At 38.3% G+C, this 27,804-nt stretch overlaps 1 protein-coding gene across 3 annotated transcripts; it reads left to right on the top strand.

Annotated features, from left to right (window-relative positions):
- Window positions 1-795: 795 nt before the first annotated feature.
- LOC108046535 lies at window positions 796-27,804 on the top strand. Of its 3 annotated transcripts, none has more exons than XM_044459479.1 (12): window positions 796-885; window positions 9,179-11,066; window positions 14,645-14,793; window positions 18,116-18,279; window positions 19,109-19,381; window positions 19,460-19,556; window positions 20,244-20,371; window positions 21,139-21,281; window positions 22,646-22,768; window positions 24,222-24,333; window positions 24,466-24,647; window positions 25,614-27,804. In XM_044459479.1, the coding sequence occupies exons 2-12, from the start codon at window positions 9,294-9,296 to the stop codon at window positions 26,016-26,018; spliced, it is 3,549 nt and encodes a 1,182-aa protein (XP_044315414.1). In that variant the 5' UTR covers window positions 796-885; window positions 9,179-9,293; the 3' UTR covers window positions 26,019-27,804. The 3 variants fall into 3 exon arrangements, with proteins under 3 accessions (XP_044315414.1, XP_044315415.1, XP_044315413.1); XM_044459480.1 differs by lacking the exon at window positions 796-885 and adding an exon at window positions 1,445-1,761 and having other exon boundaries at window positions 24,231-24,333; XM_044459478.1 differs by lacking the exon at window positions 796-885 and adding an exon at window positions 1,445-1,761.

The following is a 27,804-nucleotide window of genomic DNA, read 5'->3' as shown; positions in this document are numbered from 1 at the left end:
TGCGTGTAAATATTTGCGCTTTTCTCATTAAAGTTTCACGTATATATCACGCATACGCGGCATTGTGCACAATTAGTTGCAATTTATATGCTCTTACATCGCAGCCAAGCACTCGGCTTAATGATACTTAATGTGTAAATCATTATAATAAATTACATGCACACCCGATGATAAAAATAATCCAGCACCAAGAAAAGCACAAATAAACCAACTCAATCCGCATAATGTGTGCGCCAACATGCCCCTATATGTTTATATTTATATATGGTATGTACGCAAAGCGCAGTGCAAACAGAGGCAAGTCGGGATTTAAGAGTGGGTCCTTATGCACGCAATAGACATAAAGGCCATAGACATTAGTGCGCATAATGAAAAGCATTTCGCTGCCAAGAGTGCGTCGCACGATAATGATGATAATAATGGGGATAGCAAGGCCACCGCAACATCAAACAGACAGAAAAGCCGGCAAAAAAATAAATACATAAGGATAACTTATTCGGAGAGCAAACGTTCCACAAGTTATGAAAGCTTTGGCTCCTAACCATCCTCAAATTATCAGCTGTTGGCCAGCTGTTATGGCATCCAATGTTTTGGGTAATTCTCAGATGGAACCTCTTCACTCGACGACAATATTTCCCATCGAAAATAAAACCCAAACATTTCTCTCGGATGCTGAGTGCGCATGTGGAGAGCCGAGAGTTCCCAAGAGCAAGATAGACACTCTCGCAGATTTTATAGCAAAGCTCCAGGACGTTTATCTGAACATGGCCAGCATCCTTTCGACCAGTAGCGGAGTAACTTTGAAGCGTTACGGTTGGTCGCGATTTGGAATCGGAAAAACGTATAGCACCGGTCGAAGTGTGTTTACATTGTTTGCCAACTAAAGTGAGTGCACAGTCGACCGAACGAATCATCATGATTCTGCTCAAGAGCTTGAATCGCTTTTGGTTTTAAATTTAATTGCCCAAGTGCTTGCAATGTTTTGGAAATAGTGAAACTTCATGTCATTTATGTTCAAAAAAAGGCATTCAAAGCATTTGCACTAAGGATTTTATCCTTTTTAAATTAAAAACACCTTTGAGAGTGCATAAAATATTAATCTAGAATATATGTTAAACAGATAAAAAGCTCAATTAATTTTCTGTTCATTGGTTATTCCATTTGAATTTATGATCAAGCATCTTTAAGGCTACATAATATTTAATACAATATGTCAATAAAAACTTTACAATCATAAAGTTTTATTGTTGAATTTAAACTTTAAAAATTCCCTTTGCTAAATATTTTCTTTAACGGAATTCCTTATTTAATGAAAAAGTTATGAAAATATATCTTACAACCACTACGATTTTTCCAATAGAGTATATATTAAAAGAACACACATTAAAAGATAGTTTCTCTGGCGGCTATCTTTTTTTGGATTACCTTTTTTATTGGGGAATTAGAGGCTAAATGCACAAGCAGGCCACATAAAATAACAACCAGTAAGGGGGTTGTCCACCCAAAAGCTAACAATCCATAGAAGTCAACCACAAAACTCTACTGTGCAAACAGAGTAAAATTCATGAAAAACAAACAAAAAGCAACAAAGTGAAATTACCAAAAAAAATAAACACAAAAACGGTAAAGTGCAAACAGTGAGCCACAAACCAAGGCCGAAGTAAAAACGGTGAACCCAAACAAATAATTTGAAATTAAAACTAACACGAAAAGCAGAGCCATCGGCGCGGATCGGCGGCAAAGGGAGTTTGGCCGGAGTTTGTACGTGATTTTGCTTTCAAGAACTACATTGAATAATATTTACCGGCAGATGTGCAAGGTCCTCGCCGCTCTCGCCTGATACTTTCACCCCCTTTTCAGGCTTTCAGCACTTGAACTTTACTTAGCTCCTTGTAGCGCTCCCCTTCTCGTTCGCTTTTCCCCGCTTTCCCAAGTCCACTTTTTTTCCAGCTTAGCTTAGCGCTTCAAGTGCTGCACAAGAGCTTCGATTTTCCAACTGATGGTATGGCACTGGATGTGTGCGGTTGGCTGATGTTGTCACCCCTCAAGGAAAAACCTTAAGCGCTTCACTTTACATAGCAAAAACTAGAAGATTGAAGAGATTAAGCCCTCCACCCGCCACATTCCACCCACCACCTGCCCCCAACGACCTACAACCTTCTGGCCAGCCTCTTTCTGTACACTTTTAAAATTAAATCAGAGAGCAAAATGTTATTTTGGCAACTAAAAAATTTTAAAGCTACCGTGCAACGCAAGAGATAGATTTTCAAGAAAATATTTTATAAATAATAATAATACATAGATATATTTATCATACAGACATACTAAATAAATCTCTTTTCTAAAATGGAAAAAAAATCTTTTGAATAACTCTTTCGATTATTCTGTGACAATTTACTCAAACTAAGAAGTAAATTCATTTTTGTATCTAAAAGATACAGATATATAATATTACAAAATAAAAACTCAATTTGTTCCAAATTTTAAAGTATTGGTATGCGTGTAAAATATTTTTTGAGTGTCGTTTTCGCACTCGCACCTCCTTTGCTCTGTGATTTGTATGCGTTCGCCGCCTTCCACGTGGCCCCAGCTAATGTTGGCTTTGGATTTGCCCTCGAGGAAGGGGCCGTTGGGTGGAGTGGGCTGAGTGGGCGTGGCAGAAGGATGCGGGTGCGAAAGTTAACTCCGCCATAACCCCCATATGCCTCGCACTAAGAACCTTGCCACGTCGCCCTCTTTTTCGCTTTGAGCAAGACGGCGTGTTTGTGGCATAAAAATAAAGATAAATGCGAGTTCTTTACAACGCAGCGCCGAACACTTTGAGTTGGGCGCCACAAAACCCCTCAAACCCCCGTCTGGTTACGCCCCTCCATCCATGCCAAATCCAAGCACTGTGGCCAGTGCGTGGAAAAGTTAGCTAAAGTTTGGAAGTTCATTCTTAATATTCAGTTTTAGTAAAATAAAAGTTTATCTACTGAAAAGAATAAAAATTTACTAACAGCTAATAAGATTTTCTAATAATAATATTTATAGGAATCATTCATAAATCCTTTCCAAGAACTTGTTATGTTCAATTAAAAACAAAGCTTATTAAAAACAGAAGAGCCTTTCAAAAAAAGGAAAAATGATTTTTAGTAACTATATTTTTTAGATTTTAAAATATGAAGTCAAAAAACTTTCATATTTCCTAACTAATCGTTATTATTACGGAGCTAAGCTTGGAGATCAAAATGTGCACCAGTAAATTGTTGTTTCCAAATTGTTCAAAATCAGTTCAACAACTTGCACTCAACTCGTCGGTAAATGAGGCATCACTTCAATTAGGCAAACTGCTTTCCCAACATTCTGGCCACCACTGTGCAAGGACACACCTTGTTTTCGGGTCCTGTTTACGGTGAATCAAAGGGGGTCGGTAGGGGGTGGTTACTTGGGTGGTCCTGTGGCTGCTATCAAAAAAGCGTCACCAGCAGGCCAAAAACTTGTGGATGGAGTTGGTCTAGGAGAACAGGGGAGTGAAGTGGTTTTTGCGGTTGCGAGTTTTAGAATTCTTCTCTTATCCTTTTTCGGTGTGTATGTGTGTTACCCCAAAAATGCGACCAAAGGAAAGCTACAAAAAAAGGCACACACATTTCTAAAAATACAGGGGCAAAAATGAAGGAGAAAAGTTGCTTTGCATAGAGCGAAAAATGTTTTTCGCTATGTTTATCTGCAGCGGCCCATCTACATCGCCTTTTCCCCGCTCTGTTGATATTAGCGCTTGTTTATGGCCCCAGTGTATATGTATTTTTATACCCAGTACTCGAAGAGTTAACGAATAACATTTCGTAAAAATTTGAATGCTCACGAGAAGGTTTCATCTCTGGAAAGTAAATAAGAATTTTAAAAAGTCATAAACGGGCATCCTTTTAAAAATGTACACTGCTAATTTGTAAAGAAAATATTTGTTGTTTTTAATTCTTTTCACCGACAAAATTTTAAGTCATTCATTCATATAAACGAGTTACCATAATTATTTTATCACCTACATATTTCCCTTACCAAGTCCCAAAAAAGTATGCAATACTTATTTTCCGACAAAATGCCAGGTAATATTTGTTCGGGACACTCTTTAGATCTTTTTTTGTGTGTGTGTGTGCCATGCTTCGTCGCATTTTAAATTAAGCTTCATTTTTATTTCTATTTACATTTTGCTCTTTCACATCGTTTTTTATTGTTCCTCCTCTTCGTCGGCTGCTGCAACTGTTTGCCGAAGAAGAAGCGGCAGAAAAGTTTTTCCAGACATAGAGGCCACGCCCCCTGCCCACATTTTTTATTTGTTTTTCATTTTCACTTTTATTATTCCAGCATTTCTACAATATTTTTGTTGATGCCCTGTTGTTGTTTTTATTTATTTTTGGCTGTGCCAAGTGAAATGTTTGATTTATTTTTTATTTGCCATTGAATGTGTTTATTTATGTGTTTCGCCCTACGTTTTTGCTACTTCGCTCTTTTACAGGCTTACTTCACTCCATTTTTGTATTTATTTCCTTACTCCTCCGTTTATTTGCCATTTTTGTATGCCTCTTATTGTAAGCTTCAGTAAATTGGGAAATTTTTAAGTGTTTTTATACCCTTGCAGAGGGTATTATAATTTTGGTCAAAAGTGTGCAACGCAGTGAAGGAGACATCTCCGACCATATAAAGTATATATATTCTTGATCAGGATCACCTCCTGAGTTGATATAGCCATGTCCGTCTGTCCGTCTGTCCGTCTGTCCGTCTGTCCGTCTGTCCGTCTGTCCGTCTGTCCGTCTGTCTGTCCGTCTGTCTGTTTCTACGCGAACTAGTCTCTCAGTTTTAAAGATATCGAATTGAAACTTTGCACACACCCTTCTTTCCTTTGCACGCAGTATATAAGTCGGAACGGCCGGGATCGGCCGACTATATCCTATAGCTGCCATATAACTGAACGATCGGAAATGCCATAACTTTGGTGTTTTTAAAGTTAGGAAGTTGGGATTTTCTATGAGTTTTACATTTGGCCAATAAATTTTACGTACCAAATTTTATAAGGATCGGCCGACTATATCCTATAGCTGCCATATAACTGAACGATCGGAAATGCCGCAACTTTGGTGTTTGTAAAGTTAGAAAGTTGGGATTTTCTATGGGTTTTACATTTGGCCATTCAATTTGACGTACCAAATTTTATAAGGATCGGCCGACTATATCCTATAGCTGCCATATAACTGATTGATCGGAAATGACATAACTTTGGTGTTTGTAAAGTTAGGAAGTTGGGATTTTCTATGGGTTTTATTTTTGGCCAATCAATCCGACCTACCAAACTTCATAAGGATCGGCCGACTATATCTTATAGCTGCCATATAACTGAACGATTGGAAATGCCATAACTTTGGTGTTTTTAAAGTTAGGAAGTTGGGGTTTTATATGAGTATTTAGAATGCATCATATGAATAATTTTGGAGAATATAATTTACAGAGTATTCTGCAAGGGTATATCAACTTCGGCTCCGCCCGAAGTTAGCTTTCCTTTCTTGTTTCTGCTCATTTTTTCGTAAGCCGGAGTAAGATTTGTTTCATTTTGGGAATTAGCTTTGTGAGCATGATTTATGACAGGAAACAGTCGGTGGAGGCTGAACGTTGATCTCATTCTGGATTACAGAAATGAGTTTTTCTATTTGAATATACAATTTTCGCAGAAAGAAATGCCATGGACTTAGATAAGCTTTATCAAAAAGAATTGAATAGAATTCACATATAGATATGAATACATTAAACCACTTTTTCGTTGGCCAAAATGAGAAAGCTTTAAGTTTTATCGAAAACAGCTATTAAAAATACAAAATAACATTCTTTTTGTATAAATTCTTACCACAAAGAATATTTAATTAAATATAAACTTTTTTTAAACAAACCAACATTTTGAGTAAAGCAGTTCACTAGCATTAAACTTTGTTTTAAGATATAAGAAAATATATGTTGGTTTTTTATATAAGAATATAAAAATGCCTGTTTTATTAATAATTAAAAAGTATGAAGGTTTTAAAAATTCAGACATATTTTTTTCGTTTTATCTGTCAAACAAAATTGAGCTTCATTCTCGAAACAACTTAATTAAATGAAACGAAAAGCAAAGTCTGCTCTTATAATTAAAGCATTTGGTCTTTAAAAAAATAAAAAAAAGCGTTTGAAGTGAGACCGGTCAGCAAAAAATGGGCTCTTGCGTAGTATAAATGCATTTCTCAAGAAAAATATGAAAATTTCCGATGTTATTTTTCTTTTGGGGCTTTTTCTCATTTTCTTGTGTTTGACTGTGTGCAACTCAACTGCTGAAAGTTGAGGAAAAATCTGAGAATAAAGAGGTCCTGGAGATGCGAAAAGTTGGGTTCAGTTATCGGATCCTGCCACAGAGTTGAATTTAAGTAGACTTTAAAATATAAGAGGGACAGAGGAGTCAGAACTAAGCGGATTTTGATTTGTTTTTGCTTGCTGCTTCCAGTTAAACAAAGAAATGTGCTTAAGTTGTTTGTGCCGGAAAGGTCACTGATGCTCTTAACTTTTACCCAACCATAAAAAGTTTCCCCCTGTTAAACACAGAATTGACATCCATTTTGAGAGCTGGATGTAAGTTGGACCTACCTGACAGACCGCAGAACATAAATATTTTTTCAATATGGCCTCAGCCGCAGCATCAAATTGGATGAGTTTTAATTAATTTCGTCATTACAATAATTAATTGAATGCCCGCTGGGAGGCGCTCAAGGACATGCCGAATTGTGGGCGGGCAGGATGCGCAGCTGCAACAAATTGCAATATATTTTACAGCTACTTAGTCGGCATTACACATGCACCGCAGGAGGCAACTTTTCGACGCCACTGTGTGCGACTAGGTTTGATTTATTGCCAGCCATCGGAGCTCGTAAATAAGCAAAACCGAACCCGGAATGGGATCACATGCGAGTGCAGTCCTTGGGGCTGGGAGTGAAATAAACTAATGATTTTTATGGTAGCCACATTACTTGATAGTTTATATAAAATTGACAAAATCTCATAGCTTCATTCAAATATATGCCATTTTTCTATGGCTTTTTCAGAGTGTTTTTACGGTCTCATTTGTTGAGATAAAAATACTTCAATAGTTGTTCATACGGCTATTTAAGCTATTACATTTAATCCTGAGAAAGCCTTACGATGCACATTTAATTACAGATATTCAAGCACCTGGTTGCATGATAATTTTTGCGGATTTATAAAAATAAATAATTCAGGATTCCCTTTCGTAATTAAAAATAATTGGTTTAATACCTTAATACGGGTTCCTTTAATTTCTTTGTAGTTATGTACTGCAATTAATAATGATGATATTATCGATTGATATTGTGATTGCTTCTTTTCTATGCATTCAATTATAAAAGATTTAAGTCAAGTGCAATTTCAAGAAAGATTTAAATCAGTACCATATTGCTATCAATTTATCAAAGTTTAATGAATTTTACCCTCTTAACAGCACTTGCTCGGGCCAATTTAGTTAAAGCTTTAGTTGAAGTTCAGTTGCCTTACGGTCAAAGCCAAATTCAAACAGAAAATCTAAGATGGCTCATCTCATTCGGACTGGTCAAATGAAACCATTTCGCAGAGCGAGCACAAACTGGTTTAATCTGGGAAAATGTGCCTATAAATAGCTCAAGAAATCTCCACTTCCCTCTCCTTTGCAGCGCTTCCTTCTTCAGGATTATGGCTTTTCCTGATAAATCTGTCGCACATAAAGTACCACAACGAACGACTGTTGAACTAGATTCAACATTCATGCCCGTGTACACATGAGGCTGCACTGGGAGAAACACTTAGATTATAATATCATGAGATGCTAAAAAGAAATTTAATGCTTTTTACATAATTTAAGATGACGAGACCATGCCGAAAATACACATTTAAAATAAGTACTTAGCACCAATTCAAGGGGTAGAATTTCAAATTTAGGAATAATAATAACGTCAATTAATAATATGACTGAATAAATAATAATCTTAAAAAAGCAGTAGTCATAGAAATTTTCTCAACGGAAGGTATTATATCCTTTTAAGCCCAAGCAAACTGGTCATTTATATAATCTTGAAAATTTCACAATTTTTGTATTAAATTTCCAGCAATCCTGACAATATCCCTAAAGATTTTTTTAATTACCCTTGGTAGGCATATTTTTTCCCACTGCACCCAAGTAAATTATGGGGCGACGCTGCGTCTTCTGTTCCGTTGACAAACTGCAGAGATAAGCGTGCGAAAGGGAGGACCGGGTACAGAGCCAGTCATGAATGTATGTCCAGCTCGAGTTCACTCAAGTTGGCTCAATGGGTGTCCCGTCCAGTCCACTGGGCGCAATCAACTGTGAGTTGTCAGCTGCCACAGGCAGTGGCAGTGGCAGTGGCCAATGAAGGGGCAAGAGTGGGTTAAGCGCGGTGGGCCGCAAATCAATCGGGTCCCCTTGAAATTCCCAACTGATTTCGGGCTCCAGTGCCCCTTGAAATGCTTTGTCAATTATATATTTGCAGTCTTACTTTTATCAGGCAATCAAATTCAATTGCATGTAAAAGTTATTTTACTTTGTCATTTGTTCAATTTGACCATTGAATTATGAATTGGCTGACCCGTATAATGAAAATCATTTGATTAGCTGACAAAAACATTCGCCCTGCATTTGCCAAATATTTCCAAAGTGTTGAGTTCACAAATTTGTTGCATACTTTCGCACAACTCATCGAGCGAAAAATCTTGTTCGAGGGCCACAATTTTGCTGAACAAGTGTATTTACCAGTTTATTGTTGGCAAATTCTGAAATGCGTGTGGAATTCCTGCAAATAATGTATGGGTGGTGCGGGGTTTTGTATGGACTTTTAATTAATATGTTGCCAGGCATTATAAATTCTATTTGTGCCATCAGATTTTCAAACGAGCAAACAAATGTTGTAAAGCGAAACCCGCTGAAAAAATAAATGCGATTAAATGCAAATATATTTGCCAGAAAATCCAAACAACAGAAAGTCAGTTGGCAATGGATTTATACATAAAATATGACCAGCATGTTTTTTTTTCTGGTAAATTGATGGTTGTGGCCGAAAAATAAAAGGGAAACCAAAAATAAATTTTCCTAATAAAATGTATTTTTTTCTATTTACAGATTTGCAAGCGCCATGAACGGATATTTATAAAAATAGGAATATCCAGCGAAAATCAAAATAAGAATTTTTACCAGCGTTGGTATAATTTCCAAAGGGAATTTCAAAGTCAGAAAAATGTGGAAAATCTGCATTTTTACATTGGTAATTGCGGTGGTGGCTGCAACAACTAGTGAAACCATAACAAATGACTTCACGGCAAAAGGCAACCGAACGCAGTTGAAAATTTCCACGGAGGAATCGCGGGAAATTTCCGCTGTGGGCGGGTCAACCTCAACGGCCACGCCCACCACCACGGCCACAACCAGCACAACAACAACACGGGCGACAACTTTGGTCGAGGAAAATGGGGAAACACCAAAAGACGGGCTAATGACAACCACCCAAAAAATGCTGCCAGCCGATTTGGGTGAAATAGGCGGCATCAAGGATGCACTGCATCGCATTAAATTGAGCGAAAAGCCAGTGGATGATACAACCACCACAGAACAACCAGAGGCCGTGGATCAGGATCAAGATGAGGAGGAGGGGGAGGATGTTTCGCCCACTATTTCGCCGCTGCAAATTCAAATGCAGGCAGCTGCCTCATATCAAGTAGCCGAAACGTTGGCCGACCTGAACGAGGAGGAGCGAGCCCGATACGACGCCATGCTGGCCCATCAGCCCACGGCCAGTAAACTGAATATAGTGGATCTATATCCACTGAAACTTGAGGATTTTCAGCCAATCATACAAGACGACAACGATGAGTTGATCAAGCAGAGAACCATTTTCACACAGCCCGAAAATGCCGAGGAATACAAGCAGAATCTGATGCCCAATGAGATCGAGTTGATGGTCAATAAGGAGGTTAACGGAGTGGGGGAGAGAATTAAAATAAACCAGGAAAAGTATGGGACTACCAGCACAGTAAAACCCACTACAAGCAGACCGAATCTAGGAACCACAGCTGATTTCACGGGCAAACTGCTGGCCGATCAAGATGATCTGATAACGGAAATTGAGAGCAAATTCCAGCTGCACGACACTACGACCATGAAGCCGATAACTACCACAACTACTGTGCAACATCCGGGCAACACTTTTATCGATCGAAGGGTGAAGAAAAGCTTCGAGTTTCCCATGCAACATCGGGCCAGCGATGTGATGGCCATGCCGCACATAGACTTCGCCAACACCAAGTTCCAAACGGATGCCGATGCACCGAATCCCCCCGCCTCGCATCCCGAGTTCTCCACCACAAAGTTCTACAACAGCAAGGAGCTGTACAACGAAATGTTGCTGCACAATAAGCGCAAGTTAATGAAGGCAACCAAAGCTGAAGGCAGTCCGATAAAGTCAGCGGAGGATACAACTCGAGCCACAGCAAACTTGAACGTGATGCCAGAAGGGAAAACTTTTAACCCAACCACAAGTACAACGACTGGAACCACCACTACAATAACACTGACTACGACTTCTACAGAGTCACCTACCACAACAACAAAAACAATAACAACAACAACATCAACAACAACATCTGGCAGTCCGACAACAAATGCTGGAAAATACCAGAAGGAGCTTAGGCGTGCCAAATTATTGCTCAAGGCCTTGACACCGCCGCCAAAGTCCAGTGACAAAGCGCCAGTTGCCGGGGAATCCCCATCATCGACATCTCCATCGACATCGACATTGAGCACCACAACGATGGCCACTCTGCTGGCCACCGCCAGGACTCGTCCTTCGGCGGCTAATCCCACTAAGACCGCCTCAAAGCCAATCGCCAGGCCGCGCATCCTGAGTCGCCTGCAGGAGAAAATCAATTCGCTCGAATGCGAGATCCCGGGAGTGCCGCAGGATTCGCATCTGTGGCGAGGCAATGAAACGCACGAACTTCTGCTTCCCATTGTGGTGAGTTCACTCGAAAACTATTTGCTCGAGAATTTAGTTCACAATTACTTACTTGATATTAAGAAATGAATGATAGATTATTTTAAGTAAACATTTTGACTTGGTTTTTCCGTACTGAACATTGGTAATATTTGTTTTCACTTTAATAGCAATTTAATACTTTGAAAGTTAAATTAGTATTTTTAACACATTTTAGCTTATAATAAATTATTAATTTATCACTTGCTTGGTATTATACAAGAAATATATTTAGTGAATAAGACAATTCCTCTCAAAAACTATATTTATTTTAATGCCTAAGAGTATATAAAATGCATGCTAAATTTTATATTTATGTTAGGTTTTTAATGTTAAGTTGAGTATAATCAGTTGGGTGTAATCATCAAAAAAGAAAATGACTTAGCATATATTTGAAGTTATTATTTAATACATTTTTTTTACCGAATTTCTCTCGGTGTAGTGCGTTTAAGGCTTTGTCTTTCCGCCTGTTATCAAAACAATTGAGGCCTTATTAAGTTCTTATCATTAGGCAGACAAAGGGACACATAGGATGCGAATGAAAAGACAGCTTAACAACTGAATGGAATGGGAGCACACGGCGTATGCGTGTTGTTCGAGTAAGCGGGTTAAGCAATTAGCTGGTGGTTAAGAGAATGGGAAAAGTTAAAGGGAGGGGGAAAAGAGAAAAGGGAGGTGAGCGTCTAACTAACGGACTCCATTTACATAATACGCCTGCTGACTGCTGGCTAATTAGTATGGAGGAAGCTTAGTTTTCGGGTTCTACGAACCTACGGATTAGCCAAACGGAAACGAGAATCCTTAATGAACCGCTGAAGTTCTTCGAAAAGATTGATTAGGGATTGAGTTCACAGAGCAGCCACGGAAAGCAACCCAAAAATTCTTGAACTTTGCCAACGACAGCCGACATTCGATATCCAATTTCCCTTCGAACAACAGAAACTTGTTAAAACTGTTTGCTCGGCTAATTGAAAACCTTTTAGAGCTGAGACAATTCGGCAACCGAAAGAAATCAATGTCGGCCGGAGTCACATAAATAAATCACAAGCACTTTTGGAGTTAACATAGACGGAAACAGTTCAGTGGACAAGAAAAGGACATCGGCCAGAAAAGGATTCACCGAAACGAACCCTGTAAATTTAATCCTCCGATAAGTTGGCCAACAAAAGGAAATTATTGATCGTCATTTTATTTGGCCATTTCCTTAGCAGCATGTGTGTGAAGGGAATAGAGGGGATTGAAGACCCCAAACAAGTTGACCGGATACATGAAGGTTCTACCCTAGTCCTTATGCAAAAAAGGACAAAGCCTGAGGGTATGTTTACAGTCCGGTTCGGATGTGTAGACTTCATTGAAGACAGGTGTAAGTGCTAGCCATAAATAAATATTTTTACTATGAGTAAATATTTAAATTAAATAATATTTCCATATGCCATTTTAAATGGTAAAATAGTTGTATAAATTAATTTAATACAAACAGTTTGATACACAAGCAGTTTGTGTTTTTTACGCTTAAATTACTTAATAAAAGTAATAATAATAATTCATAATAATTTAATACAATATTCAATGTGTGTTCCTTTTAATGCTTTACCATATTCGAAACGCACTGTCCGCCCAGTTGAGAAAAGGGTTATCCATTTCTTTATTAAATCGTATTTGTTGTTAAATCACGAATAAACTAGACAAGGGACTCCGACCGAAGCTCATCTGGCAAATTCATTCTGGGTCTGGGCTTCAGTTTGGAGTCAGTTTTCCGTTCTGCACATATCCCTTTCATGTCCTGTTTATATTGACGTAAATCAAGCCATTTGCCTGGCCAAATCACAGCTGCTGCCCCTTCGGCAAATATTTAAATTCATTTCGTAGAAAATGTTCACCCTTTTCATCGGCAGCTGGAGTTATGTGTATGTGTTTTTAGAGCAGAACCTTTGACTAAATGACTGAGCACCGAATGTTTAATTAACATTTGGTCAGGCTGTCTATTCAACTGCTTTCTGTGTGTTTCCAACCGAAATACCATTAAAATTGATGGCCATTTGAAGGCTGTTTGGTCGAGATTCGTTTCCTTTGTTGGTGAGAAAAATGGAGCGGCCAAAGAAGGCAGTGAAATTGATTTCCTGTTTACTTTTTGGTCCGCAAATGTCCAATGGCAGCTCGGCCATGAATTTAATTAAGAAGCACTGCAGCATTATGCAAACTCTGGGCCACCTGAAAGGAAAATACATATACATTAAGCATTGGCATAATGTTTACCTTGCATAAAATTAATGCTGACTTCCTTGGGCAACTCGAGGTCCATTTTCCCAGAGACCAGGTTCAGAAAAAAAGAAAACAATTAAAGAAAACAATTTTTGCACAAAAGGTGAAGGCATTTCCTCAATGTTCTGTGTTTTCTCATTTTTTTTCTGAGGAGGTCAGTGAAAACATTTCTCAACTGAATTTGTTTATTCTGCCGTTTGTTGTTTTGGGACTCGTCTTCGTCCTTTTCTCCTCTCTTTCGCTTTTTATTTAGCTACTTTTTAAGTCATTTAAGCCTAGTTGAAAGTTTTTTAGTTTTTTCTGTGAGGCTATTATGTTAATGGTGAAGTGCATTGTTTTGAAGGCACTCTAAATAATTTAAAATGGATTTAAAACTTGAAACAATTTGTCTCTGAGTTTTAAAAGCTAGACTACAAATCATTTAAGTCACTCCAAGCGTGAATTTTGTGACAAATTCTATATATTTGTGGTTTTAATTTCAACAAACAGAAACTTTTAAACATATACGACAAATAAAAATGGAAATTTATGCCGTTACCAATTGCGGTGTTCATAAAAAAAAGAGCTGACCACAAAACACGCATGAAATTCTATGTGACCCAAAACTTGGACATTTCCCATTTGGGGAAACATTCCCTTTTAGATGTAAATATGCAGCTTTTTTCGAGCTAACCAACGTACAATGTAGATTTTTATGTGCGTAGAGACCGGCCATTAAAATGCCATAAATTTGGAGCTCCGACAAATCCCCTCCGAACCGTACAAAAGCGGCATAAAAAAGCGACAGGCAAACTAAACCTCTTCAAATTGCGCAAAAATATGCTAAAATTGCTGGACATAGAAACATAGCATACAAAAAAAAAAGGACAGGGATAACCGCAAAGGCCATTTTTGTTGCTTGTGGATTATTTTTTTATTTGTACACCGATTGTGATGTGCCTAACTGACGGCTTATGTATGTGGCTTAACCCAAATTAATAAAAATTTGGCAACATCAAGTGGATCTGGGCATATGTTAGAAACTTTGCTAATATCCACCCCAAATGAACCTTTTAGCTGGAAGTTTATTAGGTTCGGGTTACTACTTATGTAAATTTGTTTCTGCCACAGAACTAAACTGGCTTAAATGGGACGGCTATCGCCAGACCGTAGACAATGTTATAAAAGTGAAATTAGAAAACTTGCTAAATAATTAAGTTTTGTCCGGCTGTCAAACCGCACCAGACAGACAAACCTTTTAGGCCTCTCCTGCGATGAGTTTAATAAACAATTTCCACTCTCAATCTGTTTTTCCTCAGACCACGGAACACTGTAAACCGGATGAGCACTGCATACCAAATGTTTTAACCTGGCGTGGTGAGGCGGAAATCCAATCTGGTGACATTTTAATTGTGGAAATCAACGATGCCATGTTAAATCCATCGCATGAGCCCAACAACACAAGCAGGTAAGTGGCAAGGAAATTAGCATTAAAGAAAATGTCCATCAAATGTTGAACATGGTTTGTATTTTTCATGAACCGATAGAATATTTGTAGTCATTCAAATTTAATTGGACACTAGAATTAATAAGTCCCCTGAACAAATATAGACTATGAAAAGAGCGAAATAAATGTATAAATAACACATTAACAATAAAACAAATCACTTTTCAGAGCTTCAGTTTTAATTAACAAACAAATGAGAACAATTTAAAATACAATTGTGTCGCTGTTTTTCACAGCTGTGCTCACAAAACTTTTTGTTTGATCCTTTTGACAGTGACAGGTTTTTAAATGCTGAAAAATATTCATCCCCACTTCCATGATTGATCACAGATTTTTTATTTGAAGCTAAAATAAATAAACTGTTGTTTAAATTATACTTAACGCTTTTGTTAAACTTAAAATTCAACAATAAATAAGGGTAAACCAAACAACTTTTTTAAAAATTCTAATCCAATCTTTTAGATAGAATTTTAAGTGAGTTATTAAACGTTTTCCCATAATGCAACTTAGTTACTATTATTCTAATCAAATAATGGCACTAAGAACAAGTAATGACGTAAATTTTTGCAAGATAACCATGACACCTCTAGTTTTCTGTTCTTTTGCTTCAAACACCAAAAGTATCAATTTACCTTAGATAAGGGATCCAATTACAAAATCCCCATTTTTTGCTGCCATTACTTGTTGAAACCGTTGGCTGCAAAACAAAGTTAACCTGACGGCTGGCAGTGATGTATGTAGTTGATCAAAGCTAGTGACTTGGGGTCCCGGGAAAAACTGTCATTATGTGCCATCAGCAACATCATCAACAGCAGCAGCAGCAGTAGCAGCAGCAACAGCACGGCAGCAACATCCGCATCACGGCAGCAACAGCAACAGCAACACTTTCAGCAGCAACTGCTGCCTCATCATTGAGCTCATCATGTAGCGACCCTTTCACCAGACACCTGAGCTCCATAGAAAAATGGGGGAAGCCCCTAAACTCGCCCAGAACGAAATATAAAATCACTCCTTTATTTTTACACCTAGTTGGCAGGTTGAGGGTGTGGCTTGAGCTATTTTTTGTTTTTATTTTCAGTTAAGCGCTTTAATGCGCACTGAAACGTGTTTGTTTGGGGGCTTATTATATAATAACGTCCATTAAGGACCTTTATTGATTTTTTCTTCAGCACGTCTGCTCGGGAAAAGAAGTCAGGGGGAATAGTTACTGGTCCCAGACACGTTTTCCCATTATCATGGCCCTTTTACAGTTTATTAAATTGTTTTCTCTTACTGCTCTCTAACTCTCTTTTCTGGCCCTCTCCTTTATTTCTGTTCGCAAATTTTTATTTCGGTTTTGTTTATTTTATAATGCGGCACAAAAATCCCCTTACAAACTGCGCATATAAATGCGATGCCACACAGTTGTCCGAGCACAGGGAAAAATCCCCTCTTAAAAGTATTAATATGTTAACTTAAATGTTTTTCATCATTTGCCAAGGTGTAAAATATTTATAATACTGAAAATGCTTTTTTATCGAGCCATGTATGAATTTTTAAGCCGATTTTACATGGCATTTCCTTACTTACAAATAATATAATACATTACTAAAGCTTTATGATTCAATATGGTGTGTTGGTTTCTTTTTCAACTAAATTTAGACCACTTAATCACAGTAAGAGAATGAACCAATTAATGCTAAATTTAAGTTAGATATTTTTTTTAATGTGTAGTCCTAGTTGTTGACCATTTGTCATTGGGCTGGACGTACACACACCACAGCTGGCTGACCCTTTTTGCCATGGCAATTATCACGTTTCTCTCGGTTTTTGCTATCATTTTTTCCCCGGCTGCTGCGCACATTTTTGTTCTTTTTAATTTAGCTCGGTGGCTGGTTCTTATCTTATCGCTTGATAGATGCCGCCGCCACCCATCAGAAAGTTTTTCACCCCGAAAAAGAAGCGCAAGAAAAATTAAAATTCATTTGTCGAACTTTTGGGGCAGACATCAAACGCGACCGCGTTGGCAATTTTCCGCTTTTCCTTATACTTTTTTCCCTCTTATTCAGCCCCGCGGCACTGGCAACTCGAAATGCCTGGCATAAGTTCCGATTTCGTAACTTTCCTTGGGGGCAAAATAAGACCGCAAACAATCGAGTTAGTTGAGGAGTGAAAGTGATGCGAAGTATAGCGTACAATTGAGCGCAGGGTCCGCAGAGAAAAGTTCCCGCCAACTATGAAAATGAGATGTCAAAAAAGTTTTTATTATCGATTTAATATGTGTGTATGGGTTTGTGTGTGTGTGTGTGTACCAGCTAAGTTAACAAATGCAATAGCAACAAATAATAATGTGACGGCGAAGCCAAGGAAAAGCGAGTGGGTAGCAAATAGATTGGCAAAGCTCGAGGTAGTGAAAACTTTCCGGTCTCGCAGTTTTCTAACAAGTTTTCCATTTTTTTCACTCCGCCGACTCGACTACGTGTTGTTGAAAAATTGCAAACTTGGATACTATTTCAGGGGTCTCCCTACGTTTCTGTCTATGCTTTTGCGTGGGAGAACAAAGTTGAATAAGATGGCTTTAGATAAACAAAAGTGGGAACATGGCTCCAACTTTTTTAAATCTTCACTAAATTATGGCTTTTCTTAAAGAAATTCACTGGTGAAAACACATCATTTAACTTAGAATAAAAACATTTGAACTCTATTTTATTAGTATATTTCATAGGTATTAGAAACAGAGAGACGGAAGGAAATAATACAATTTGACGAACAATTTATATCATATTTTAGATAAATAAAAGTTGGTTTTTTAGACAAATCTAGTAACTTTTTATCCTTAAGTGCCTTCACTCCCTAAGGTTCCTAATTTGCAGTTCATTAATATCTAGCCATATAGTGAACTCCGCAAAAAATAACCGCAATATCCGCTTGGCAACAGTGAAATTACAAGGAAATCCTCGGGCCAGAGAATTTCCAGAATAAACCCTTTTTCCGAGGCAGGCAGCCAGGCTCGACTAATTTCATTTCCGTTTTTGTGCTATTTAATTTCCGCTAGAGCAAGGCAACCGAGAGCGCAACTGCTTATAAATAAATTTCAATTAATTAAGCACATATACAAGCAAAATACAAGGAATATAGACTAAGTTCCTTTTGCTGACGTCTTCGGTCATATTTATAACTTAAGCAAGCAAAAAGCAGCCATTTAACTTGGCGGCCTCCCCCTCCTCTGCATATATATATTTATATCTATTTTTCCCCGTTTCATTCTCACCTGGATTCTGGCCCAATAAACGTCGACGAGCAGCGCGGTACATGCCACACAGGTGTACCAGGTAACTCGTTCCGGCCACGAACACTGCGACGTCACCGAGGGCGTCCTGTTGGATATCACGCCGCTGGTGGTCGATGGCAGGAAGCTGGTTACACTGTACGATAAGGACCTCACCGAGGGAGTTAACCTGCTAATTGGTGAGTAGACGAACGCCCGCCACTCTCACCGCCTGCGGCATGTACTAACTTTGTGGCCGGTGTGGCTTCGGGCTCGGGAAATTCAGTTAGATGGTCAATGAAGAGGGTTCTTAATTAGATCTCACTGCTCAGTGCTCATTGGTACATCCAAGTTAAAGCAGGCTTTAGCTACTTGATGCTAAAAAAATATATTTTTAAAACATTCAACTTTAAAAACCATTGAGACCTTTCTGTTTTAAAAATCAATCTAAGTTCCTTGTGAAAAAATGTCACACAAAAATATAAAATAAATTAATATAATTTTATATTAATATATTAAATTAGTTGAGCTTTTCTGAATTGAATGATTTTACATAAATGTTTCATAGTTCTTTAAAATAACACATTTTGTTAGTCAGTAAAACCACTACTAGCTTAAACAGGTTACTGTTAGAAAAAAATAATACAAAGATCACATCATTAAATTTTAAATTCATAAACTTATCTACAAAGATATGAAATGATAAATTCACAAGCTCAAGCAATACTGTGCCTGGGCTCAGAAAATATCATCTTGTTGAATATTAAACTAAAATGTTCCCCGAAGAGCTATCAGTATATTGTGATAGGCTGCTCAGTTTCCCAGCTAGGGTATTCCATCTTCATCTATGCGGTATCATTTCCATCTCCTGTCAGAGGATGCCGCCTTGGGGGAGCAATTTTTCCCCTGTTTGTGGTTCCCGTTTGGCCTATTAAAAAATTGTTTTTTGCGAATCCTTGCCTCGCAGCCTTCGTGTAGCCTTAATTAATATGAAACCCCTTGCCTTTGTTTTTCGTCCTGCCCCCACAGTGGTGTCCGAACTGTGGGGAGCGCAGTGTGTGCGCCTGAAGGTGACCACCAAAACCGACAATTGCGGCGAGAACGCCGATTGTTCCGGCAAGGGAGTGTGCTACTCGAATTCGGGAATGGAGGAGTACGAGTGCCAGTGCTGCAGCGGCTTCGCAGGACCCCATTGCGAGGAGATCGACGCCTGCAACCCGAGTCCTTGCACCAACAATGGCATCTGCGTGGACCTCTCGCAGGGTCACGAGGGCAACTCCTACCAGTGCCTCTGTCCGTACGGTAGGGTCATTAGCCTAGTGCCTCATTAGTGCCGTCCAGCGATAACGCCATTAATATCCTCCCTCTTTGTCTTCGCAGGATATGCGGGCAAGAACTGTCAATACGAGTCGGATCCCTGCAATCCCGCCGAGTGCATGAACGGCGGCAGCTGTGTGGGCAACTCCACGCATTTTCGGTGAGTCGAAGCCAAACAAAAGATGAAAACAAAAGAAGGACCGCAATGGCAGAAAGAGGAGCATACGTTTGCTTAGAGACACTTTGAAAAATAGGGAGTAACTGTGTCGATCACAAACATTATGGGCTTCAAAAGTACCCGAACAAATTGCCAGATTGAAAAAAGATACTAAATAGTAAAATAATGTTTATAATTCGGCTTTCTTGCCTTAAATATTTATCAACAATATTAAATTTAAACTGAATAAAAATTAGAAAAGAGTTACTGAATAGTCAAGTATAATAAAAAAAGAGGCTATTCTATAACTATTAGCATGTTCAAGACTAAGTAACCAATTCGAAAGAAATATTTTTCTGAATCACCTAAATTCTAGAAAACAACACATTTCTAGAACTACGAAAGTTTTTTTTTACCTAAAGACAACACTTTTCCCTGAGTGAATTTCTAAAATGTAGCAATCATATTCAGTTTAAGTGCAGAGCACACATGCAGTTGGAGGAGCAGCAACAGCAGCTTTCATTCAATTATCCTGGCCATTGTTTTGCGGTTTTGTCTAGCCGTTTGCCGTCTGTGTTTGCTCATAAATGTTGACTTTTGTCGCATGTTCAAAAATTCCTTCATTTCTCCTTTTTTGTTTGTTGTTTAACTCCCGACCGTATTAACCCCCCCTTTTCGCCGCCCCTGCAGCTGTGATTGTTCGCCCGGGTTCACAGGACCTCTCTGCCAGCACAGTCTGAATGAATGCGAGTCCTCGCCGTGTGTTCATGGTATTTGCGTGGACCAGGAGGACGGGTTCCGATGCTTTTGCCAGCCAGGTGAGTAAATGGGGCCAACAATTCCAGCCAAATAAACGCAAATTGCCTTCATTCTTTTGTTGATTCGCTGGCGAAAATCGCTCCCATAATACCAATATTTTCTGAGTTATCATCGTGGAAATTTCACACAACGATTGTTGGCTTTGGCCGAATCTATTATATATTGGATGTTTATTAAGCTTGGTATTGGTATTTCTATTAAATTTTCAATTGTTTATTGTATTTGAAGGAAATTTAATGTATAAATAAAGCTTTTAAGATAAAAAGTAAGAATTATTAAACAGAAAAATTATATAATTTAATCTACTCTTTACAAAGTGCAAATGTTTATTATTCCATTGCAATTTCCTTTTGTCTACATGGGTTTCCGTGCATTTTACCTTTCTAAAGTTACATTTAATCGAGCACACAAAAAATCCACATTCTTTAAGGCAATCAAATTTCGTTTTTGCGATTGAATTGAAATTTGCGCAAATCAAATATCTACATCGGAGCTAGCTCATAAATTATTTCATTGGCACAAACACAATTTGCATAAATCGCACTCAATCACAATGAAAGTAAATGTATAAAAAATCGCTGAGACAGAGACAAGGGCAATTCCGGGAAGTCGAGACAGCGCGTCTCCGTCTCAGTCTGTCGCCCAGCCAAAGCATTTCCCATTTCCCATTGAAATTTCCATTTCATTTACCTTGCACATTTACATTACCCACAACCTTTTGAACTCTTCCCCCCCTTTCTCTCCCTTTTCGATTCCTGTCTCGCAGGATTCGCCGGCGAGCTGTGCAACTTCGAGTATAATGAATGCGAATCGAATCCGTGTCAGAATGGCGGCGAGTGCATCGATCACATTGGCAGCTACGAGTGTCGCTGCACAAAAGGATACAGCGGCAACCGTTGCCAAATTAAGGTGAGTGAACAATGCCAAATAAATATAAAAAGGTCTCACACTTTTCCCCAGACCGAAGATGGAAATACTTTACAAAAATAAAGAAAGAAATGGAAATAATAGTACGGAAAGTTCTACCTTGCCTTTACATACTTTAAAGCAGAAGCTTATACACCCTTGCAGCTATAATAAAATGTTTAATATATTGTGAAATAGGATAAACCATTTAATTTTTTGTACAATTTTTAATTTGTGTTATAATTTGTAGTGCAGAATAATTTTAAAAATTACTTAAACCGTCGAAATGGTATAAATACAGAAATAAATCTTTATTTACATAAAACTTATACCATAATTGGCTTATATTTTGACTTCTGCTTCTCTACTTAGGAGTCCCTCTATTTTTATGAGAAGTCCTTTTTCGCGGTGAGAATCTGACAATTATCGTTGCAAGTCCGCGCCAGTAAAGACCGCAATATTAACATTTTCTTTAGACTTTTTCAACAAACAGACCCTGCGCAGTATATTCTTAAAATTCAATTCGAGTAGTTATAATTATTAAAAATAATTAAGATGGTATCTTAGAAACTCGAAGATAACTTTAAAAACATACTGAACAATAACATACAAAAGTTTTTTACTTAAGAATTTAAAATGATTGCAACCAATCGAATCGAATGTTAAAATGTACTAAACATGATTCTGCACAGATTTGGTTTGTATTCTCCAATCGTCAGAATTCTCTTATCAATTTGGATTTATTCTTGTCGCTTTTTTTGTTCTTACTACCAGGGGCATACAAATTTTAACAGACTTAAAATTCTAATATTTTCGAAAGAAGAGAGATTAAAAAAATTTTAAATAAAACAATTTTGACCACATAGCTCTTATATTGGCAAACTGATGTATAAGAAAAACACTTAACATGAACGAAGCAACCCAAGAAGTTAGCAAACATGACTTGAAAATCTGCAATGAAAATCGAACCCCAAGAGTGCCCATTAGTTGATTCTCGCTCCCCAGAATAATCAATATTTTGTATTGAAAACAAATCCCGCGACAATTCCCCGATGAGAAAGTGGAAGGACTCCAGCCAGCCGGCAGTTGTCTGTGGGTCCTGAATGGATATTGATTTAATTTGCTCAGGCCGACAATCGCGAAGGATACACTCGCCTCCGCCGCACACACACACAGGCATTTAGGAAATGGGATTGCACGTGTGTGTGTGTGTGTGAGGGAAAGGGAGTGTATCCTTCGGATACGAATGCTGGGAAAATACATTTTTGAATACGTAATGAAGTTTCAGCTCTGGCCCGCTTCTATTCCGACTCTCTGCTGCCACAATATGCTTTGATTTGTGCCCGTTTTTCTGTTGTGCTCTCTAGGTTGATTTCTGCGCCAACAAGCCTTGCCCCGAAGGACATCGCTGTATTGATCATGGAAATGATTTCAGCTGCGAATGCCCAGGAGGTCGCAACGGACCGGATTGTAATCAAATGCCACGAACGGTAAGTCATGATTTATGCAGTTATGCCTTTGTTCCTGTTTTCGGTTGCTTTTGGTTTCGGATTCCTTTGGCAGTTGCTAAAATTTCCAGCATTTAGCCACAGATTGTTCGCAGTGGCATAATTGTAGCCAATTTTCCTAACCAACTGCATACACAATCGCTGTGCATTTTTAAACTGATTTACGACTTCGGCTTGTCGGCCTCAAATGAATAGTCCATGCTGGCCTCACATTTGAAATTGATATTCCGTGTAGAAGTTGTGCGCCTGTTTAGCATTGCAAATCAATTTTTATTTAGTCAAACTTGGTTCATAAATTGAGTTAGCCTCGCTGGCAGGGGGCTGAACTCACTCAAAAAGAATTTAATAAACGCTCAATGGACTTGATAATTTGTGGTGCTAAAATAAAACTTAACAAAATGAACATAAATTAAGCGTCAAGGCGCCATAATTAAAGCTTTGTGAAAATGATGGACACGCTGACTAACCGCGACTGCTCCGAGGACCCAAGTATACGCAGCGCACTGTCATTATATGGGGCGCGCAGGGGCATAGAAGGAAATTGTGGCTGGAAATTGCGGCTGCCAGTGGCTCGTGGCTCCTGTTGGGGAAGGCAGCAAAATTAATTACATTCTACATGCCAGGCACACACACCGCCCCAAAAGTGGAGAAATGGGGCAGCTCCTCCATTCTAATTGTTAGTTGGGTGTGGTTAGATAAGACCAGTTTTTGGGAGGGCACAGATATAATACCAAAATTTGTTCTTTTTGCGAAGCACAAAAGTATGCTATAATAAATTTAAAGACTGTTTCCATTCTTTGGGAACTCAAAGACCTTTTAAAATGTTTTGGTTTTATAAATATTACTGATGTCTATGCACTGATACACATAGCAAATAAGTAGCCAAAAATGTGGGAACTAGTAAATACAGTAGCATTTTCCCAATAACATTCAAGACCCCAATAAAAATATGTTACTGTAAAATTTTTATTTAAAATTAAATTAAAATAGAAACTGTAATTATCATTGTCTGATGACTATTAGTAGTTTGAATTTAAAACAAAGAAAAAAAGTACAAAACCTTATTCGATACATACTATTTAATTTAAATTTTTTAATTGAATGTGTAAAGCAAGTTTTCGGCTAATTTAGTAGCAAAAAAATTAAACTTAGATATTCATTTTTATTGAGTTCAATAATTAAGGAAACACTCTTATACTGAATAAGAAACCATTGTTTTTGGATAATACTTATTTTATATATAGAGAACCATTTTTAGGAATAAAGAAAATTGTGGGTTAAAATAAAAGGAAAGTAAAAACCTGAATAAATAATAACAAGCAATCTTAGCTTTAGAAGATCTGTATTCTGTGAGTTCATCTTTCTCCTAATTTTATGGGGGATTCCCCACCCCCTTCACCACTCTATCCACCACCAACGCGTTGATAACTTTCAGTACTTCCAGCAATGCAGCGTGAATCCCTGCACCCACGGCGGCACTTGCTGGTCCAGCGGCGATAGCTTCTACTGCGCCTGTCGACCCGGATACACGGGCACCATGTGCGAAGGTGAGTTTGCCCAGTTCCTATGCCCCAAAGTCATTAACTTGATTAGGGCCATCAGCGTGGCCAGCTGAAAATATGTTTCCCTCGGTGGCTATCTAACTTTTTTCGCCTGTTTCTTTTCCGGCCTTTTCGCAGATGAGTTTGTGGTGGAGACGGTCGTTAGTTCCAGCGAATTTATTGTGGACGATGCGAACGCTAGAAATTTTAATGACAAAACTTTCGGTTCATCGGTTGTGCTTAAGAGTCCCATTGAATTGCATAATGCATATTTTGCGGCCGGAGTCCTGGCAGCCGCCATTTTCATCGTTGCCGTTGTGGTAAGTTCCCGATCCTTCCCTCCCCCGAAAATCCCAGAGTTCCCATGACCGAGCGGGGGAAATTGTACTCTGCGGTTATGCAAAGTGCGCGAAATGGCATTGCATATTCATTTCGATGTCGGCAAAATGGTTCGAGCTGCAGTCGGAGGCTTTAACCAAAAGTTACCCAATCGCCTGGACCCGGGACTTAAAGTAGATGCAAATTTATACAATTGGTGTCCGTTCACAATGTGTGCTCCTTCGAGTGGAGAGCCGAGTCCATGCCAATTTATTGGAAGCCGAGAGCGATTCAGTATGGCTCCCTTGCCACAATATTGCTAGCTTATAAAGTCCTGTATTGGACAGGTTAATGTCCAAAGTTTAATTTGGGTTATTTAGTGAGCAAAGTTTGGTTATCTTTTAACTTTTGAATCTCAGCATAACTATTTTATTTTCTGCAGCCTAATCCGTATTTTAACTGGTAATAAATAAGTGGATAAGGTTAGAATTGATCTGAACTCAGGCCTTAATTATTAGTATTGGTCAGAAGTTAGTAAGGCAGTAAAGAAGACATTTTCCTATCAAGTATATATATTCTTAATCAGCATCACTAAAAGAGTTTATCTTCAGTTCAAAGTTTAAAAACTAGGGACTTTTATATGTCTGTTTATAAATGGATTTTTTATCTTATAGCTGCCATAGAAACATTAGGCTAAATTGGTTAAAAATTGTATATCATCTATAGATATATTATACAAAGATGCAATGCACGCTGTCATCAATTTTCGGTGCAACTGCAAGAGTATTCAAGATGCCAAACTTAATGGGTTTTTGTAGTTTACTTATAGATTATAGTTAGCTGGACTTTAGTATAGAGCTTTCTAGCAAATAACATTTTTTTTTGGCAACCACGACTCTTCCCCGACCATTACAAGCCAATCCATAACCATTTACCTAATCCCTCGTGCACATTTCCCTCCGTTGCAGGTCACCATTTGCCACTGCAAGGTCAATCAGACGTATCGGAAATTCTCGACACGTTCCACCTCGTTTATACCCATTCTGGGCTTCAGTCGCCGGCCGAAAATGCAGGGCAAGCTGAACAAGCACTGGCTGAGTGGCAAGGGGGCAAGTGCCACCGCCGCAGCAAGCGGTGCCAATAATGTGGCGCCCGCGGGTGGACCGAGGGGCTTGGCAGCCGGAGGCGGGGCAGGGGGGCAGCTGGGCACACGGCATTTGCCAGGACAGCCGCAGACGCAAACGCAGACCACGCTGGGTGGCCAGCTGCAGGAGCGACCTTTTCAGCGGCACCTGGCCATGAATCTCGAGAATGACATGTACTACACGGTGGACTTTAGCGAGAACTCACAGCACTCGCCGTTGATACAGTGAGACTTGGATAATAACGGCAGCGGCGGATGGTTAGTCAAATTCACCCCACACAAACAGGAGTGAGAGTGGAGTGGGTTGAGCAGAACAAATATTGGGTTGGGTTCGGGTGATTGTGTAATTATCTTTGATGCTACTCGTTGAATATTCCAAATATTGAACAGTAATCGATAATAATAAACTAAAGACGTGTGTGAATTAACTTTATTGATTATGATTCCGGCTCATGCTAAAACACAAAAATGTATGTATGATTAATACATGTATTTCTGGCATAAATAGGCTTAGCATACTTGTTTATCAAGGTTTATTTAGGCTAAGCACACACAAGCACACTGACACAGAAAGGAAAGTGTTGGATTACAAAATGCACCAAAGAAAGGAAGGAAGATCATTTAGAATTATGTAAATGCTTTATGTGCTGGCATTAAACCTACTTTAGCCTATGTTTATTGTATGAATTTTGAACATTTGTCCGAGAAAACCAACATGTATGTTAGATTTCTCATGTGGAATTGTTTTATGTTTGCTCTGAAGGAGCAGATATGGCAGATTGCCTGTGCTAATTGTGGCCATAAAATCTCCATATACTTGTTATGCAAATGTCCGGTTTAAAAGTTAACTTGATAGGTTAGCATTTGCATATAGACATTTCAAAGAGATTAAATGATTTGGCCAGCCAAGAGCAGAAAATATTCTCTGTAATTTAAATTATTTAGAGTTGTCCTTGTTAAATTCAAAACTTTTCCCTCAACGTTAAAGAGAGTCGAACTAATTATGTTTGCCAGTCCGAAAATATGACACTCTAATGAGAAACAGAAAATACAATTTGATGTCATTTAATAAAGCATGGTTTTCACCGCGTTTTCATTTGCAAATGTTTGCAATTAGTTAAATAATAATAAAGCGAAAACAGAATTCTATTGTGCGTCGTTTTCGGTCACCATGAAATCAATTTTCTCCTGAATGTGTCGCAAATATTGGAATTATATCAACTAATTTCAGGAAATTCTGTTTAGTTTAGTTTTAATTAATTTTGCCTTACCAATAAATTGAGCTGCGAATGGGAGGGTGATTTAAATTGAATATGGTCAGGGCAGATATCAGAGATTATTGCTGCTCCTGGCCCCGAATGTTCGACCGCAGTCGAAAGTTGTTAGTGAAAAATAATTAGCATAAATTAAAATTGTAGCCACAAAAGTTAATATGTTTTTTGTGCATAAATAATATTTATTTTGAAATCATTTCCATAAATGAATGTGTGGTGTGTGTGTGTCCGGGTGCTGGCCACATTTAGCATATTGCTGTTGAAATGTAAACATTAATGCTGATCGAATTGCAAAAGAGGTCGGCCCAAAGTTGAGCTCCGCTGCGATTTAAATCAAATGAAAACAAACCAGAAAAAAAAAACATAAGGCAAATAAGTGAAATAAATTGAGACTTGATGCATCCATTTTTTGCATCAATAGATTTTCGTGCAATTTGGTATGCAAAGAAAAAAGAGATTGTAATTAAAACGCTATATTAAGTAATTAATAACGATAAACTGAGGCAAACCAAAACGAAAAAAACACAAACGGAAAACAAATAATATAAAATTAAAGCCTTAGCCTAAGGAGAAAAACACAGACACAATGAGAGCAAAGCAAATGAAAGTATTGTAATGAAAATGAAATAATAATAATAGCAACTTAACCTATGGCAAAACACTTGGCGTTTTGGGCAATTACAATTTAATTTTTAAGCCAATCAGCAAAATAAAGTGGAAAATTCCAGCGAAACATGAAAA

The sequence above is a fragment of the Drosophila rhopaloa genome, unplaced genomic scaffold (assembly GCF_018152115.1).
Source record: "Drosophila rhopaloa isolate 14029-0021.01 unplaced genomic scaffold, ASM1815211v1 contig_2, whole genome shotgun sequence".
Lineage (NCBI taxonomy): Eukaryota > Metazoa > Arthropoda > Insecta > Diptera > Drosophilidae > Drosophila > Drosophila rhopaloa.
This window is presented reverse-complemented; position numbering and strand designations above follow the sequence as displayed.